This window comes from Colius striatus, chromosome 5, assembly GCF_028858725.1.
Source record: "Colius striatus isolate bColStr4 chromosome 5, bColStr4.1.hap1, whole genome shotgun sequence".
In the NCBI taxonomy this organism is placed as follows: domain Eukaryota; kingdom Metazoa; phylum Chordata; class Aves; order Coliiformes; family Coliidae; genus Colius; species Colius striatus.
In genome coordinates, this window is record NC_084763.1 from 9760838 (window position 1) to 9780684 (window position 19847).

The following is a 19847-nucleotide window of genomic DNA, read 5'->3' on the forward strand; positions in this document are numbered from 1 at the left end:
TTCCTTTAGTTTACCAAGATTAACAACATGTTCTGTAAAATTAACCATCACTTTCACAAGAACGACCATTCCAACAATCACATTTTCTCATTAGCAAGTGATTCTCAAATGGATTCTCGTTTGTCATCTTGTAAAGAAAGTCTTTGCAAAGCTGAGGCAAGAAAAATACTAGATGAGCTTTGCACCGATCTTGCTCTGTTAAAGATTTTCTGGTATGGGAAAGGTCAGTAACTAATTCCCTTCAGGCTACAGACTGAGACAGATCCAAAAATTTAAACAAAAAGCAGTATTAGAAAATCCAATAAATGAACACAGAACCATCTTATTGTGTAACAGCTTTCCTAAATGTTCTTATTTTGACCTTCATCCTTATCCAAGGATGTTAAGATTTGTTAAACTCAACTTGGTTAGGATTTGGTGTACTAAAATGGCAAGATCTTCAGAAAATAAAAAAGCCAAAACTTCATTCTGTGTTTGCACAGAATCCAATACACTGGATGTCCTGAGCCGAACTGGAGGTCTATAGGTACTCCAGAAATTTAGAGTTCCTTCACACTGCATTAGAACCAAAGCCAGGCATTTTCAACTTCAATAGAACTTTCACAGAAACTTTATTCTACTGTTCTCTGAAAGACTCAAGGTAACAATGGAAGGAAATCATTCATCACATACCAGAGACTGCTACCACCAGCTAGAGTCAGCTGCCATGGGAAAATCAGGGAAATGTTGGTCGCAGTAGAGTGGAATACAGCGATAGCCTCCTAAAAGCCTGCTCTGATTTCTCTCCAAACAAACATGCCTACCCCCTCAACACGGCAACATGAGTTTTTCTATATGTTACTTCCCTTACTGTGCCCTAGGGAACTCTCCTCATCTGATCAATGAGAAGGAGAAAGGGACTAGTGCAACAAGCAATAACCCACAATTCTGAGCAAAGGTGTCAAGGAAGAGCCACCCATAGCAAGAGGGGAAAGGAGACTCACTGAAGGATGGGAGGACATACTGTGGGAATGATGGGTCTCCAGTGCTGACAAACTGTGGGGACCCCAGGTCACTCATCCTCAGGCTCTTATTTGAGCTGTTCATATTGATTAATGAGCTGAGAATGAACTCTCTGGGAACACTTCCCACTTCAATTTTGGCAGTGCAAGGTACTTTGAAACCCAGGATCGGGAGGACTGGGGATCAAGCTGCAACTGAAACAGTGAAAACATAAACCTGCTCAGGGCTCTAAATCCAGATTCTGACATGGGAACAACAGTAGAAACCATTAGTAAAAAAGTATGGCTTGATTCAAATTATATAACTTTTAACAGATGGATTAAGTAAAACTACATTCCTTTGAGATTCCTTTAGAAGTATTTTACATATCCATTTTAATGATCAGTCTCTGAATATACATATATTCACTTAGCTAAATATGTAGCTCTTACACTCATTAACATGTTTTAAGATTAAATTTTCTCTAAAGCTGCTACCAGCTTTAGTGTTATAAAACACTCTGCTTTCAAGTGGTCCCTTCACTATTCTTTTACACTGCTAATATCCAGCAAATTTATGCCCATATGAAATTTAAAAAGTGAGTTTAGAGATGTAGTCATGTAATGAACATGCAAGAATCTTTTTCAGCATTGGGAATTTCCTCAAGATTAAACTAGAAGACTCTATTCATTATGCAGAAAACCAGTATCTGCACACTACTCATTTATATTTTGGAGGGTTAAGGTAATGAAGATCTTTTTCTTAATGCTGTTATTCAAAGTAAAGCTTCAAAAGGCTTACTAGCTTCCATGAAATCAAGCAGAAGAAAAAGTCCCAAAACATTAGTAGCTAAAGTCATAAAAGGCAGGGGAGTCTAACAGCTTAAGTATAGAGAAGAATGGAAAAACCCTCAGCTCTACCATTAACTTGCCGTCCAGCCTCATATAAATTACTAACCAGTGAATTGTAGGTAGTTGAGTTGTTCCTCTATTTACTAGGAATGCTTGAGAGATCTCAGACTTAACTTACCCACTATATATTAACACTTCTTTAATGATTTTCCTAGAAAATTCTACAGATGTCTCACAGTTGCAGAAGGAAAACTCTACAGAAAAAGTTTAAAGCATAGCCTTCTTACACAGTTCCTCCATAATTTATTTGGTATTTTATGAATTGTAAGCTCCTTATCCAAGTTCTCGGTGTTTTACAATGTACCAACTCTTGACAGGAAAGCTAAACATAGTTACAATATTAGTCTTTTGCTGCACTCTGCTGGAACAATCCATTTCTCCATTGGAAGCAACATCGTTCTGTATGCAATGCACAAGTTAAAAAGAGGAAGAGGAAAAAATTCAGGAATCTTTTTTCTTTTAAAAATGAAATCTTTTTGAGTACATGTATTTTTCAAACCATAATTTAGACATCTAAATCCATATTTAGTTGGCCTAATGAAGTAGTTTATTTTGTAAGAAACAGTCCTAGATTGAGCAGGATTAAAGAGGGCTCCCTAATGCTCACAATAAAAGTACAACAAATTCAGTTGTTGTCTCACTAAGGCACTGATAAGCCTCTTGAAACACATATTGGAAGAGTCCAGACTTGCATGATTCTAACTGTTCTTCACCTGATAAACACAGTATTTTAAAAAAGCAACATACACACAGAAACTCAACCCCTCCATTTGATCCCTGATCAAAATAAGACAGAAATTGAGACCACATAGGTAGTTATAATTCACAGAACATGAGGGAAAACTTTGAATCTTTTCCAAAATATTAGTACAATTTACAGGACATTTTATGGAATTTTAGAATTTACAGTGCTGTTTGTTTAATTAAAACATGAAGAGACTTACCTGGGCTAGAGAACAGACCTTAGCTTGCATTAAGTCACACCTACTAATTCCCATGGTAATTCATTTTGGCTGTGGATCTGCTCCTGAATCACCCAAACATAATACAGCAATTTCATGTGACCTCCTACTAGAAAAATGTGCCTGTGATCAAAAAAAGAGTTAGGACTTCTCCCTCACCCCTTCACCAGAGAAAATACTTTGCAGTGACTATAAACTTCTAAAACTTTTATTTTTTTTGCAAGGGGAAGTAAATACCACATATGCAAGAGGACAGAGGTGTCACACGCTTGTTCTAGCAGTTTTCTGAGGGCAGAAAGAAAAGCTTTCACTCTTAGACCTGTCTTGGGAGTCGCAAATACAGATCTTGGCACCAGTCCCAGAACACAAGGCATACTTTTCAATTTTTACTAATACCAGCTAAAATTGTATCTTGGTGTTTCTACTCAGAAAGAAAATTAAGGAATGACCCTTCTTAATGCTTTGTAATCCACACAAATCTCAAAAAAAAAATCTTCCTGGGGAAAGGTTTCCACAGAACTTTTTTCTTTCTTTTTTGCAAAGAACAACAGGGCCTCTTGAGCAGTCATTTCATTGTCTTCACAGATTGCCTTGCAGAACTCAAAACCAAGGAGAGAGATAATCAACAAATCACTCCGACCCCTTCAAAGGCTGAAGTACTTAGGCTAAAATGAGACAAGCCAACCGGTTTCTCTGTAAATGTGCTGCTCTTACCCCCCATCACTACCCTGACGAATGTTTAATAAAGTACATTCCAGAAATTAAAGCTGGTCTTCATAGAAACTACCTTATACACGCTTCTCTGTTCCATAGATGGGTTTCCAATAGAAGACAAAACATACGAGCAAGGACTTGTATTGACATGTTTTTCTCCATAATTCTGTTGCCTTTGTTAAAAATAAGAGGTCAGTGATATCCCAACAATAAACATAAATGGAGAGTTAAATGGGAATTAAACTGTAACCATACCAGAAGGCAATTTTTAACCTTTCAAGTAACAAAACATAAGGGAAGAATGAAGGAATTTGAGATACTGGTCTTCCAAAAGGAAACAGACAGTGCTGGGAGCAACTTCAGAAATAGGTAACGAGAGCAGTGCTTTAAGTACTGAATAGGAATCAAGTCAGACAAATCTATTGCAGACAAGCTTCCACTACTGTGAATCTCAGAAAAAAAAGGGAAAAGAAATAAGGTATCTCTGCATACAACAGGGCATCTCACATCATGGAGTTCTAATTAATTGCAGTTACAAACTACCATATTTTCACACACTTTTATATAAAGGAAAAAAATAGCAAAAGATAAAGCAAAACAAAATGCTGGGATCTAATGTTTTAGACATGAAGAAAATACTGTCAACCTGCAAGTTGTTCATAGCTTCTGCAGTTCATGATTCCTGCACACAATTAAAAAACACAGAAAAACAAGTGCTTCTTAAATTAGTCAGGAGACCTAATTCTTAATGTCTTAATGAATCATATTCCTTGTGATTCTGATGAAACCATACATAATTCTTCCCAAAAGGATGAAAAAAATCTGAAAGACAGCTACTAGTAGCCAAAAGTAATGTGCTTCATATTTGTTTCCAGAATTAAAAAAAAAACTGAAATTGAGTGTATAACATGGTCATAGAAGCTAAAAGGAATAATTGTAACTAGAAGACACAGAACATATTAAAACAAAAGTCTTTTTCAAAACACTTTAAGACAGACTTCCCTATGTCTATGGCATGTAACACACAGCTAGTGTACTGCATGATGAAATGCTCATTAAGGAGAAATGAAAAAAATAAAGACACTACAGAGTTTACTTTTCCTCCAAATCACAGCATTTTCTCAAAACTCTGAAACCTCATTCAAATCACAACAGAGGCAAGAGCTACTGTTTTCTTTAACATGACAAATCTAATTAGCTAGCAAATATTTAACCAATAGCTAGAGGTTGCTCTTTAAGTACTAAATAATGAGACGTAATTAAGGTAGCAAAGGCAAAAGGTTACTAATTTAAGGCATTTCTATAGTGCAGTGTTTAAATTACAGGTTTTATACAAAACGCATGGGCCAATGCACAAGAAAAAATCCAATTTTAACGGAATGCAGAACAAATTAACGTTTTAACATTATAATACTTCTCAATTGTATAATGGAATTTTGCTAAGTGTCACAGGACAGAAAATAAAAGTAACACTCCAAGGTATGCTTGTTAACCTCTTCAAGCTAAATATATTACAAGTCTACTGACAACAGTAAATAGACACATTGTGACATGAAAGACTCTGAATTCAAAGGCCTTTAATAAGTATTGCTTTTCTTAAGTACATTGGTCTTAGGAGTATAAACAATGAGTAATGAAAATCATGTTGTCCATACCAAACACTTTCAAGTTTCCTAAAAGTAAATGGAATTATTCCTTTAAAAAACACTATTTAATATATTTAGTTCCTAAAACACATAATGTCTTTTTTCTCTGCTTCTTTCCCCTATTACCAGGAATTTAGTCTGGTAAAGTATAGTGTTCAGCATCCACACATCATGTTTTTTCGAGGCTGAGCAAAAGGCTTTTTGAAAAACTAAGGATTATAGTTGTTATGGATGAAATCAGCCACCTCAACATTTCAGTGTCCTGGTTGTCCATACAACAAGAGAGTCAAGCAAACACTGACTTTTCACAGTTGTCTAAATAATACCAAATCTGTATCTACAAATTGCCAATGGCAAAAGAAGAAATTGACAGTCACAACACTTCAAAGAACTCAAGGCAAGTAAAATGGGCAGAACATTCTATTTAATAAAAAGTCTTAAAATAATACCTCTGTAGTTATGATACTCATCATTAGTCTTCCCTCCTGACTTCTAACCCTCTCAGTTCATTACACCAACTTTTCCTGCATTAACCATCGTTTTCATTTTCACACTGGTTTAAGTTACCCACAACAGAGTAATTAAAGGCTTCACAATGTAGAAATACCTACTGTGTGGAAGCTTGCAGTTCAGCACAACTGAAACATAAAATCGACCTGCTGAGATGCCAATTGGCAAGAAATGGCAAAGTTCTTTTCCCTTTTGTTTTTATCACTTTAGAGATTTAACCAATAGTTTGGATCCAACATAAACTGTACATGTTATTAAAAGGATCTAAATTGGGAGAATGACCACACAAGTTACACTTCCTCAGAGAGGTAATGGCTACAGCAGCAGCTCTGAGCTGACTTGCAAGGAACATACATACAAAGAAGCAGATTACATTTCTCTTATGAAGTGTCTACACCATTTCTATTTTTTTTCCTTCAGCAATGCACAGGCAACTATTACATTGCCTCTAGTAGGCAATATCATGTAGAATCCTAAATCTGATGATCAGGAGTGTGCAGCAAGCAAATATGCACTATTAAATGTTCTTGTCAGAGTAGAGGACTGACGACCTGAGGTCTAGGCCCACCTCTGTCATTGGTCTATAGAGTATAGACCAATGGTTTACACAAATCATGTTGGGGCAGTCATCAGTGACTAAATTAGATGTCACACCTGAAGAATAGCCAAGATCAACAGAACAGTGATTTAGATGCTCATTCTCTACACATTAATGGAAATACTTATTGTAGACACTGATGTAACAATTTTAGATTAAGGTAGCAGACACGGCAGTACAAATGCACTTCCAATACCCTACTCACACCAAGATCTGAGTGAGTTTTGAAAGAATTTACTTTAGTCCTCAAAGATATATTTCCCAGGTGCCCTTTTACAGGGGATGGGAGGTTTTAAGTCTTTTCATTTAAAATCAGAGTTTGTTATAAAATGCAGTTGCATTACATTATTTACGTAGCACTCTCCCTTGTTATTTAATTTTTGTATAAGGAACATAAGTCAATGCAAATCCAAGCACCTCACTAAGTCCAAGTATCAAACTCTCTGAAATATTTCCCTCAGGATGAATTTGAAACCAATATATACTTGTCATCCACCCACATGCAAAATTATTATCTGTTGTACATCAAGGAAATCAGCAGTGCTTATCATGAGCTTACACCAGAATATTACCTAGTCCAATGCTATTTCAGCTACCTGAAATAGCACAGCACTGGTAGTTCATACCGGTAGAACAAGTATAGCAAACACCCAAAAGCAAACTATTCAAATAACACCAGAAGACAGAAAAAAAACTTCCTAGTACTATATGCAGAAATTAACAAAAATTGATAATAATTTAATATTCACTTAATTCTTCACATGTAACCCACTCAAAATACACAATTTCACAGAGATCATGTAATGGTGTCAGGAGGTTGGGGCATCCACCTTTTTCTATTGTACTGAGCAACAGGACGAGGGGTGAACGAAAGAAGCTGGAACACAAAGTTCCATTTAAAAATAAGGAAAAAATATTTTACTGTTGAAGTGAAGGAGTCCTGGTACAGGCTGCACAGGGAGGGTGTGGAGGTCTTCAAGACCCACCTAGGTGCATTCCTGTGTGACCTAATCTAGGTGGACCTGCTTTGGCAGGTGGGGTTGGACTGGATGATCTCTAAAGGTCAGTTGCAACCCTACTATTCTATGTATCTGAACTTGCACGTAGTAACTATTGCATCTTGTACCACATATGCTCACTCCCTGTTCTCAGCTGTACAGTTTATGTCTCAAATGCTTTTGTACTGCATAATTACAGGGCTGATATAGAAAACTCTCTCTGAGGCATGAAATATTAGTGTTTTCCATCCTTCTATGAAGAAGGTATCAATTTTTGTATTCAGGTTTTGATTACACTACTGCAATAGCACTTCCTCTCTTGCCTGTGGAGCACATTTCTCCCAGTGAAAGACCTTAATGACTTAATCTTTGTCAAAGATATCTGATATTTCAGATGATCAGAGATTATACTTCTTTCAAAGGAATAAGACCTATCAGTATTCCTTTCTTTGGAGAATTATAGGCAATCAGTTTCATTTTCACTCATTCAAATGCACACAGGGTCTTTCAGTCCCTACAGAAAGATCTCATACACAGTCAGGTGAGCTCCTGTTAGGATACAACATCTACTTCTACAAAGGAATATGATTTTTTTTTTCTCTTCAACAAGGCATCGGTCAATGAAAAAAAAGTATCACAAGAAGTGCTGAAGAACATTTATAGCATAAGCAGCATGATAAATCACTTTTTACTGTTGTCTTCATACACTAGAGACTTCAACCTGCCTGCACCCATCAAGACTGAACTAAAGTATGGGGAATCCTGTGATAGGTCACACTGGTGCAACAGATCTAAAGTGGAATATAATGAAATATAATGAAAATTAAATAAAAGTATACCTCTGATCCTTTGATGACTGAAATAGAGCAGTGAGTGTTCAAATCTGGCTATTCACAGGTTCATGGGGAATAATTCAGTGGACAGGTCTATATGACAGCTCAGTGTAGCTGAAACTCTCCTTTGTGGAAAATGTGACAGGCCAGCCTGAATGAGGTCCAGCAGACTCCAGCTGAGGTGCTTTGTGCCAGATCCATACACACAAGGACATTTTAATCCCAACCTCTTTCTTTTGTGATGGCTGTATTGTTTCCAGCTTTTACACGCACCTAACTTTCTCCATAAAACAAAACCCTTACTGGTGATATGAACAATTTTACCTCTTCTTCCCACAAACCGGCTGACCTAAGTGAAGACTGCCCATACTGGAGCAAGTACTTGCTAGCACAGGCCAAAAAACAGAATAGTTGTGCCAGCAATCCTAATATATGCTTCCAAAGAACAGCTAACTACTTGCAGAGATTTTTGGAATATATCTTCTAATAAAAAGGAGCTTTGATGACATTGTAAGTATTCCACTGTTAAAGCTAAGTAAGTCTTAGTGAAACAGAAATAACAGTATTTGAAATCCAGTAAAATGGAGAATTTTAATTATATGTAATAGGCAATAAGGTACTTTTAGCGGCTATGAAAAAACTACATTTAGCAGGAACAGCAATAAAACAAGAGAAGTTAAATATAACTCCTCCAAAGAAGAGTATATTTATTCAAGCCAAAAAGAGCTAATTTATACTATGGGTGTAGTTCTCTCTGACATTATCTGGGGAAAATGACTATTACAGGAGCAGATGTGATATATAGCCTTTGAGTCATGCATGATAAACCCTAATGGTCTTGCTTTGAGGTAAAAGTCCTTACTAATCACGTAATGAATCACTCCCAAAATGTTGAGTTCCTGAGGCCATGTGTGTCAGAAGTGCAGCTAGACAGAATACTCAATCATTAATGATCGGGTTTGAGATTTTTATCAACCGATTAATAAGCAAGGAAAGGAGTTAAGGGCTCAAACAAAGCGTTAATGGACCTGTAATGACATTCCACGTGTTTTAGTGACTATAACAACGAATTTTATTTGCCACTGACCACAAACCACCAATGATCCTAGTGTTTCACATATTGCAAGTGTTACAATAATGCAAGCAACAGTATTCATGCTTTCAAAAGATTAGAAAGTTACATTTACTTTAAAAATACAGTAAAGCCCAAATTTGTTTCGTGTTACACCTATGTAGTACATTACAGATTAGAAACAAAGGACTCACCTTCCCATATCAGTAAATGTACATGAGATAAGGAGAGAAATGAGAAGACATTTTGTACTAGTGCTAGTTGCTTGCACCTATTGGTATCAACTATCATAGAAGTACAATTTTGCTGTAAAGATACACAACTCTAAGATGACATTCAACAACAATTCTGAAGACAAATGAAGATAGGACTCATTATGTGTATGTACACACACATACTCTCATACTACCACCTGTAAGTTAACTACATGTAAGGAAGACAAAGGCATTTGAGAGTTGGGCAAAGAGGAACCTCATGAGGTTCAACACGGACAAGTGCAGAGTCCTGCATCTGGGAAGTAACAATCCCATGCACCAGGACAGGCTGGAGGTTGACCTGCTGGAGAGCAGCTCTGCAGACAGAGGGGCAGAGTGGCTGAAAAGCTGCCTGTCAGGAAAGGACCTGGGGTTGTTAACCAACAGCCAGCTGAACATGAGCCAGCAGTGTGCCCAGGTGGCCAAGAAGGACAATAGCATCCTGGCTTTATCAGAAATAGTGTGACCAGCAGGACCAAGTAAGCAATTATGCCCTTGTACTCAGCACTGAAGCTGTACCTTAAGTGCTGTGTTCAGTTTTAGGCCTCTCACTTCAAGACAGACATTGAGGTGGTGGAACGTGTCCAGAGATGCGCAATGGAGCTGGTGAAGGGTCTGAAGCAGAAGGCTTATGAGGAGCAGCTGAGGGAACTGGGGTTGTTTAGCCTGGAGAAAAGTAGGCTCAGAGGTGACACAATCATTCCGCATTGAAAGGTGGTTGTAGTGAGGTGAGGGTCAGTCTCTTCTCCCCAGTAATGAATGACAGGACAAGAGGAAATTACTCCAAGTTGAACTAGGGAGACTGAGAGACAAGGAAGAACTTTTTCATCAAGAGGGTTGTTAAGCACTATAACAGGCTGCCCAGGGAGGTGGTGGAGGTGCTGAGATACATGGTTTAGTGATGGGGTTTTAGCAGTGTGAGGTGAGGGGTTGGACTCAATTTGCAAACATCTTTTCTCAACCAAAACTGAAAAAAAATTTCTTCCACACCAGCTGAAAGACAGAAGAGCATGGACTGTCTCCAATTGGGAGCCACATAACTACATTAGTGTAATGCTATGAAGAAAGCGTATTAGTATATTTTGACAAGTGTAAAGCTTCCTGATGGCATCACATTCACATCTAGCTGGTGGTGAACACAAGGAGATGTGTTACAACATCCCCATGCATAAAGGTAAGCCCCTAGAAATACCAGGCCAGAACACTATGTCGTATAAACCAGGCTCTCTGGAGTAAGGATCTGTTCTGTAAACTGAAGGACAAAATATGCTTGCATTTAGATATTTGTCAACTATTAATTAGATTACTGGCTTTCAACTGCTGAAGTTTCAGAAAAGACAATTCAGATTCAGCTACTTAATCATGATAATGTACATGCAAAGTTATTTTGTCTGACAGTGTCAAATACTACAGATGGGACAAAAAACAACACATATTTTAAAACACTGCTTGACAAGGTTGCACTACACTTGCTTGATCACAAACCACAATGAGAGACATAATGTGCATGACCAGCAATACTAGGGTGAAAATTCCTCAGAATTGTCTTGTTAAATAAGATGTGCTCAAAGGGATTCTAACTAGCTTCCTTTAAGTCCTGTCCAAAATTCAGATTAATTACACATTGTGATGAAACCTCAAGAAATAATTCTTTAGTGCATCTCCCATGGCCTCCTAAATTAGGTCCAAGGATACAAAAGATTTGCTATTTTCTCCATACATTATAAGTTTATTGCATCATAGCTTTCTCTTTTTGGAGAAAAAAAAAAAAGCTGAACCTTCAACATGAGCTCAATCAGGTGTTGATCTATTTTTTTTTCCTTTCTTTGACAAACAGAATACTACAAAGTTACTCTTTGATTTGATTATTTCAATGTCAGCTTCAAGACTAGATCTTGTCATGTAGTACAGCTACTCAATGTCACTTTGAAAATAACGTGGGACTCCAAAAGGATCAAACCAGCTGCAAGAAAGGTTATCCATAAACAGAGTAGAAACATAAGGATGCTTAAATGCCAATCCTGTGCAGCAGCATGAACCTGTGCCAGTTTTAGCAGCTGGAATTAATTGATACCACAATTGCTTAAATTCCATCCCAAAAAAAACATGAAATAGTCATCTTTATTTAAATTAGCTACAAAAAAAACAGTTGTGTAACGAAGTTCATGACAATCTGAAAATATTGGAAGCATATTTCTTCCAAATTATAAGAAAAAGGGCAATTCCTGTGACATGAACTATTAAGAAAAAAACAGTGCACTCATTTCAAGACATTTGCCTTCTGAATCCTTCACTGAACTCATCTGTTTCTCCAGAAGTCTCTACTGAATGCTGAAGATCCTCAACTAACAGCCAGGGCTGTATACACAAGGGCCAGCTCAGCTCACAGACCTTGAGGAAAACAGCTACCCTTAGATGCAAATAAAGCTCAATCACAGGCAATGAATTACTACAAAGTTCACTGCCATGTAGAAAACAAAAATGATCCTCCTGATGGAATCACCTTCTTCATTCTAAGAGAAGTCATGGTATTTCTATTTGAAAGCATTTGTGTTTACTGATTACTTCTAAAAGACCAATCATGAAATGTTTACTTTCCAGTGCTACTAGTTATATGAACAAGATGAACAGTATAGGAATGCTGAAGGTAAAACATACGGAGATGACACAAACAACTCTGTAGGAATTGTGATTACTCCTATTCCCTGTAAACAATACCTTATGAGCACCTCTTGAAATCTGCAAGACTAAACACTGTACCCTTTGTTTCAAGCAGTTTCCAAGTGAAAAATACCTATGAGCATGAATCTCTTTAGGCTGCAATTCACATGTGGAACTCAATGATCAAGGCCAGCCAAGATAAATACAACCCATGTACTAAAGAGAGCAGCTTTCACTGGAACATTTAAAGTTGTTTACAGAGGAAGATCTGAAAATTATGTTGAATGTTACTTTACTGCTGCTTATAGAGAAGTATTTCTGAGAGGTTATTCAGTAAAAACATAAGATGACCATGACAGAATAGCTTAATTAGGAGAAAATGAAATTAATAACCTTGCAGCATCAATTATTTCTAGAAGTTCTGTTTGGAAAAGCATATTAGGTTCCTCTTACTAAAAGTAAGACACATTGAGATTTATAATACTTCAAAGAAAAGCTAAAATGTACCACCAATCAAAAAGAAATACTCATTGTTGTAGAAAGCATAGTTGTATAACCTTAGACATTCAGGCTTAACTGTGTCGACTATTTCTGTCAGACTTGTTCTGTTGGTACATTCACAACCATCATTCAATGATCACACAGAATTTTTCAGTAATATGAAGAGACATAAATCATTAAGTGGTTGCTGCCAGTCAGCACTAGTGCACAAATAAGCAACCTGGGGTGCTGGTGGGTGCTAAGGTCATCGGTAAAAGTTGAGATGTCAGTATTGAAAAGCACAAGCGATTTCCTGTTTTCACACGGTGGGGATGGAGAAGTCTCCAGAACACAGAGAAACTTTGAGGTAACGTGCAATCGTGTCAAAGAATAGGAAGAGTCACACTACATACAATGGAAGTGTAGGGGTATAAGGCAAATCTATTTGCTTCGTAATTCATCTTAATTTTGTTACCTTGTATTGTATATATAATGTGAAGTGCTTTGCCGTTACATTTTTAGAAACTGGAACTGTTCAATCTTTTCTTAGATTCATGTTTAAGTACTTAAAATTAGTTAAGCAACAGCTAGTGCCCTAGAACTCCACCCCATGTTTCAAAATCATCCTTCCTCCTCTTTCCTTAAAAGAATGCAACTGCAGTAGTCTTCTAAGCATGGTTACAGGATTAACCACAGCTTATATCAAGACACAGTATTCCTTAGATCCACTAGGATAAAATCTATGTGGGTTGAAATAAGATATTAAACATTAAGATTCTTCTGACAATTGTTCATTTCAGGCTTGTACCTGAAAACCCAAATAATGTATGTCAAGAGACAATGTACAAAAGTTATAATACCAGGGCAAGCACCTACAGCTACTGCCAAGCTATGTTTTTGGTTTTTTTAATGACAGAAAGACATTGCAGATATTAAAGATCATTAAGTTACACTTCCAGGCAATAACATGTGTCTAGAAGGTGAGCATTACACAAAGTACTACTTGTTTACAACAGCTACCATAAAATTTGCTGTTATCTCATTTGAGAAGTCCTTTAAACTATAAAACACCTGTGCAGTCTCAATAACTGTTCAATAGCTTTTCAATTTACCTTAGAACAATATCTAGTCACGTATCCACTTGCACTGGAAATTTTTTAACTGTAGATCAAGAAATTAATTCATTAGCATACAAATACTATCTATCACAAATTGATTTTACTATTGTTTTCATAGCATCTCCCTACATATCATTCCTAACCATCATAATAACATTTCCTTTTGCTAATATACAAGGTTACTACCTTTATAACAGCTTTTCTTTTCCTTCTCAAAATGGAACTCATGATGTCACTATTTGTTTACTATTGTTAATACTCAAGTCCATTTAGACCTATAACATTACTTTAGAAAGACAAATTCTAGAAGAAAAGGTTCAACAGGACTATAAAACCAAAAGCAAGCTTTTTATCATTGCATACACTAATGCCTGTTTATATGTTTCTCCATAATTGTGAAGATGAAAAGCAACGCTAAAGTTTCCTTATAATAAACCCGTCAACAATTTTATTGTAGCACTAAAGACATCCTGCCTTGCTAGTAATACACAAGGACTAATATACCATTTTAGTTCTTAAGTAAAAAGATTTTTTACCAGAGAATCAAATGCAACTTGATTAGTTTTCTGTAGTTTGGCATCTACAGGTTTGAAACACTTTGCACATTTACCTACATTTCACACAAACACAACTTCTACCTCAAGTTGAAAATCTGAAAATTCACATGTATCATCTACTTGAGTTGTAAAACTCAAATCAGTTCAGAAATTCCTAAAAATCTGCAGGTCGTCACAAAAGGGGTACAAAATAAGTAGGTATGTATCACATCTAGGAAATGAAACTACAGAAGTTGAATCTTCACCACTATTTCATTTATATTTAAAAGGCTGTTCACAGAAAGGTTCTCTCTGCTGTATAACTTTTGTCATGCAAAGAAATAAGGGAAACAATAAGAAACACTTTCATAATATTGTGGATTTTGAGTTTTAAAAATTTAATTTAAAATATCTTAAGCTGTAATAGTTACTGTATTAAGAACATAACTGATATAGAGCCCAAGTCGTGGAGATTCTGGGTTAGAAAGAATAAAAAAAAACAGTTTGAGTGTGAAAATCCTTCTTGTTCTAGACTAAAAGGTTTGGAATACATCATAAAACCAAAACATACATATTTCCCTTCTGACTGCAAAACCTGATGTTAAAAGTAACAAAAAACTTTCTTTGAACACAACAATTACATCAGTGAAAAATAAGGGGATATAATAATGCTTTTTTTTTTCTTGTTATAAAAATATGTAATACAAGGCAGGAGATGAGAGTAGAATAAAAATTAATTTCTAACAGTATTTTATTTGGGGATTTATCTTAATAATTTTATTTAAAAACCTTCTATATCACTTAGAGTTCAATTCCACTGATGCAGAGTCATTCCTGTAAGTCTATGGGGTATGGATCATCACTTAATTGAACGCTTTCTGCATAAGGAAAACACAACCATGGTGGTCAAAACAATTTTCCAAAAGGAAAAAAAAATACAGATTTGTTTGAACAATTCTTCTGAAAAGCAGTCTTCTCAAAACCACAATCATATTCATTCCAATGTCAAAAAGGCTACATGCTTAAAAGTTTTTGGAGCAAGACTTCATACTGTTCATATTTATGCAGCCTCATTATTTCTTTACTGAAAACATACGCTTTTGAATACTTCAACTATTTGCATTAAATATCCTTGTTCAAAGACAGAAGAGGATAGTGAATTAAAAGAAAACAAGGTCTTTAATATAGGAAATGCATCACTGAGCAATTTCATTTCACCCACATAGCAAAGACAATGCTAAATCTTACCACAGCTCTCACTTTTAAAACAACATATGCAGCATTTGGATCTCTATAGCAATAACTACGACACTTTTGTTTGGACTAACAACCACCATAATTCTTTTGTTGCAAGGGGATTCACATAAAAAAAAGATAGCCAAGGATATTTACCAAGGAAAAACTTGAGCTTGCCTGAAAGTTTCAAACAATGTAGAACAACGTAAATTCTCTGGAAATAAATATCTTCCCTCATTCTCCTTTTAACTTCACTATTTCTAATTTAGAAAAGCTTATAGGAGTAATTGGTAAGAAAAGCACCCAATCTAATTATGGTTCCAAGGACTAAAAGTAAGGTTCTGCAATATGCAACTACTTCAACTACCTGATTTTTGTCTTGTTTTCAGAACTCATCTTTCAATTCAACTGCAGAAGAAAACTGTCAAGCACATCCCAGTTGCTTTTTAATTTGAAGGCAACAGTTCTACACAGCAGACTCAGGTGACTCACTTTTATCTTCAGGGCTTATTTAGTTATGACACTTCAAAGTGTTAAAGAATCTAATCACAATACCCAGTATCTCTTAAAATAACTGAAAATATCCACACTTTCAAACTTTCAAATAGTTAACTCATTCACAGTAAAGACTGAAATAGAGAATAAAGACAAATAGAAATATTTGCTTCAAGAAAACAGTAAGGAAAAACATTTTTTTGAGACACCTTAGATTTTAATTATTGTAGCATACAACAGTAACAGAAGTCTTTTTTCCAGCAAGGAATCTAATTGTGACTCAGCTTCTCTAACAAGGAGAAAAACACAAAACACAAAGTCACTTCTTAGCAAAGAAGACATGCCATGAAGCAAGGATTATTCTAAAGCAATGCAGGTATGAGGAAAAGGAAGAAAAATTCTGTTACTCCTTGTGTACTTCCATTATAGAGACAGTTTAGGAATGAATTTAAATCTTTTCTTCTGCAGCTATCACATTCTGAAGTAATTAGAACATAAAATTCCCATATAGAAGGACATGGTCAGCCTTAGACAATTTTGTTGTGAATGTTACAGCAGCCAAACAATTCCACCAGTTTACAGTGTACCATAAAATATTTACACAAGCTATGAACTATAAAATATTTTCACATGAACTATGAAATATTTACACTATCAACATCAGTTAAGAAAGAATGATGTGCTGTCAGGATGGTGTGACCTAAGAATAAAGATTTTGTGGTCATAGATTAAATAAAACTATTGCAAATCATCTGGAAAGTTACAGGGAATATTAGGTTAAACAAATTACTGCTTCCTCATCTCTTGGATGGTAAATCTAACAAGGAAAGCATAGATGATATGCTTTAAACTAAGTTTTACCAACAACATAAAGAAAGGTTAGGCTCATAATCAAGCTTTACTGACCTCTCTGAATGTTCCTTCTAGCAAGGTGTCCAGATGTTGAAGAGGAGCAGGAGTTTTGTCTTTGAATCGTGTCAGCAATCGCCGCTCAATAGCTCGAAACTGTACAGCTCTTTCAGCTAATAGCTCCTGAAATTTTTCAGCATTCAAACGTAGCTGTAATTAAAAGGTTTTCACAAACTGAGGTTAAGGTTCATATATACTGCATATGCACATTCCAAATGAAATGAGAGCAATAGGAAAATTTTTGGGAGAGTGTCTACTATTCTAACATGATAATGTAATTTATACCAGCTTCATATTTCACACTCCTTGTGAAACTTAAACACTTTCAAGAACTATCACTTGTCACTGAAATCAAACTAGTTGTCAACAGCCACAATGATCTGGGAAAATGCAGAAGTATCTCAAGAAATCTAATAATAGTGAAATTTCACCACCAGTATCTCAGTGCTGCTTCTTGGACTGGTGTGCTATTTATGACAGACACACAAAATGTATTGGACTTGATAGTCATTGCAGTAGAAAGTAAATGGTTTTTCTCTTAACCAGCAACAGAAGTTGTAAATTCTTCGCTGCTTGAATGATTGTCTTTTTCTGGAGAGAAAGCCTTTTTCTTTCTTTATATATAAGCATTCACAAAACTTTGTACAACATTGTACATCAAATGCCCAGCCAGTAAAAACTCTTATTTCATCTTTTCATCACTTTATCACTTTACAGTACATGCGTCTAACAAAAATCACTAAAGGGGAGTCTTTCAAAAAGCAGTGACTCAGAAACATTAAAACATGCAGCTTTCCAGATGTAAGCATAACACGTATCCATTTTCAAGTGCCCCAAAATGTGCTGAAAAATTATATTTAATAAAGAAAACATTCTATTTAACAATAAACAAATGTACTATTCTGTCAGTACATGATTATGAAGGACAATTCAGGAAAGCTAAGAGATAAAGAAACTCTATGCAACTTCTCTAGAAGTAGGAGGAAAAAAGGGACATCTTGGGTAATATTTTCCCAAGCTTACCAAAAAAGAGTACTGAAATTAATAGGTATGGAAGCATTAGGATCTCTTTGATAGAACATTTCATATCTTTTTGACCAGGTGGCTATTGTAACATTCCAAAAACTTCAAAATAAACAGCTCCAACAGAAATGGATTCTAAAGTAGCATTCCAGCAGAGACACCTATATTTGAAATGTCAATGTATTTCAACTTGTTATACAATGTAATGAAGCCTATATTTAAGGTATTTCTACAACATCAGTCACTAAAAACACCCAAACTTTTGGAATTTCAAATTAGTCAAAAGACTAACAGAATAACTACTCATGACACAGACCTGGATCTACATTGACTCCTAAATACCCAGAGAATCCCTACTACAATTTCTACCTTTTTATGGCTCCACCTTACAGAAAATTTGGCAGCATGGAAGAACATCTAATAGTATTTCTCACTCTTACATCTGTTGCTGCTTTTGCCCACGAGTTCAATAAAATATTCTGTTTTACTTGAAAGGATACTCTATTTTATTAGCTATTTCTACAGGCTAGCTGAACTACTGTAGATATTGTCATTGTCATCTGCATGACCAAACAAGAATAAGTAATTTTATTTCTTACACCTATCTGATGTGGAAAATCTCCTTTAGCTTCCAATGCTACTGCTCTGGAGGTTTTCCAAACCCACCTGGACACGTTCCTGTGCGACTTGACTGAGGTGGACCTGTTTTTAGCAGGGGGATGTCAGACCAGATGATCTCTCTACAGGTCCCTTCCAGCCCCTCCCATTCTGTGATTCTGTGTGTGATTCTACAAGGGCAGTTGTTTTTTTTAAAGATATTTTTATATAATCACTGGGATGCTTAAGAAAAAAAATGCTCATAGCTTTATTATTACAGATGACTTGAATAGCCTGAAACTACAGACAAATTTTAGAAACAGTTTTACAATTAATATGACATTAGTAAGTAAAGAACCCATAGCTTCTGTACAGACAGGGAGTAGAAGGGTAAATACTAGAACCAGAGGTCAGATCATTTGCAGATTACACAGGAGCTACATGTGCTCTGCCTATCTCCCAGTAAGGGCTCTTTCAGAGACAATGCATACTCCATATGCTAAAAAAAACACCATGTTTTCCAGCACTTATATGCAACTTCTCTGAAAGCCAAATGCCTCCGAATAGCTATAGCTGTAATATGATCATAATCCTAACATTCAAACAATTTTTAAACTAGCAGAACATTAGCAATTCACATGTTACGTAACATACCTCAAAATGTCGATCAATTAGCTCAAAATATTCTTGCAAGGGAATTGAACCAGAAAAGGTACATGCAAAATCTTTGCAGTTTTGCTTCTTGAAATGTTCTTCAAGTCGAAGTGTGAGTTCTTTTGTTATCAGCCAAAGGTCTTCTAACTGGTCACTCTGGATCCTATATCGTTCTTTAAAAACAAGAATGAATACAAGACTAATAAACACAAATTTAAGCTACATACGTTCATTATACAACAGTTACCCAACACAAAACTTAACTTGCTAACTGTATCCAAAGTCTACATGAGATTTTCAGAAGAAATACACGTTTACTAGTGTTAAAGGAATACTTTTATTTTATTGATGTCAGTCCTATATTCTTAAATCCTAACAGGTAGTTTTGCAGCACAAAATGAAAACATTTATTGCTTCAGGATAACTTCAGAGTATGGACTCATTCATGAAGAACAAAAACTATTAAAAAACATCATAATGAGGAAATACAAGAATTAGTGGATGATATTAAGTCACAACAACAGGCTGTCTGCAATTCTCTACTATAAAATGACCTCAGTGACCCCTCTGAGGAATGAAGGCAGAATCAGGCTCAGTTCACTTCATGACAAAAGCCCAGCATCCTAACCATCTAGTAAGTGGTAACAAACCAGGTCCAA

The 19847-nt window shown here is 35.9% G+C and overlaps 1 protein-coding gene across 4 annotated transcripts in view; it reads right to left on the reverse strand.

The window, feature by feature from the left end:
* BBS9 (Bardet-Biedl syndrome 9) overlaps nucleotides 1–19847 on the reverse strand; it is a 275656-nt gene that overhangs the window by 188034 nt on the left and 67775 nt on the right. For all 4 annotated transcript variants that reach the window (XM_061996330.1, XM_061996329.1, XM_061996331.1 and 1 more), the window contains 2 exons: nucleotides 19189–19361; nucleotides 16912–17064 (listed from right to left, as the gene is read on the reverse strand). In XM_061996330.1, the coding sequence (XP_061852314.1) occupies nucleotides 16912–17064; nucleotides 19189–19361 (326 nt within the window). The remainder of the gene's footprint in view (nucleotides 1–16911; nucleotides 17065–19188; nucleotides 19362–19847) is intronic.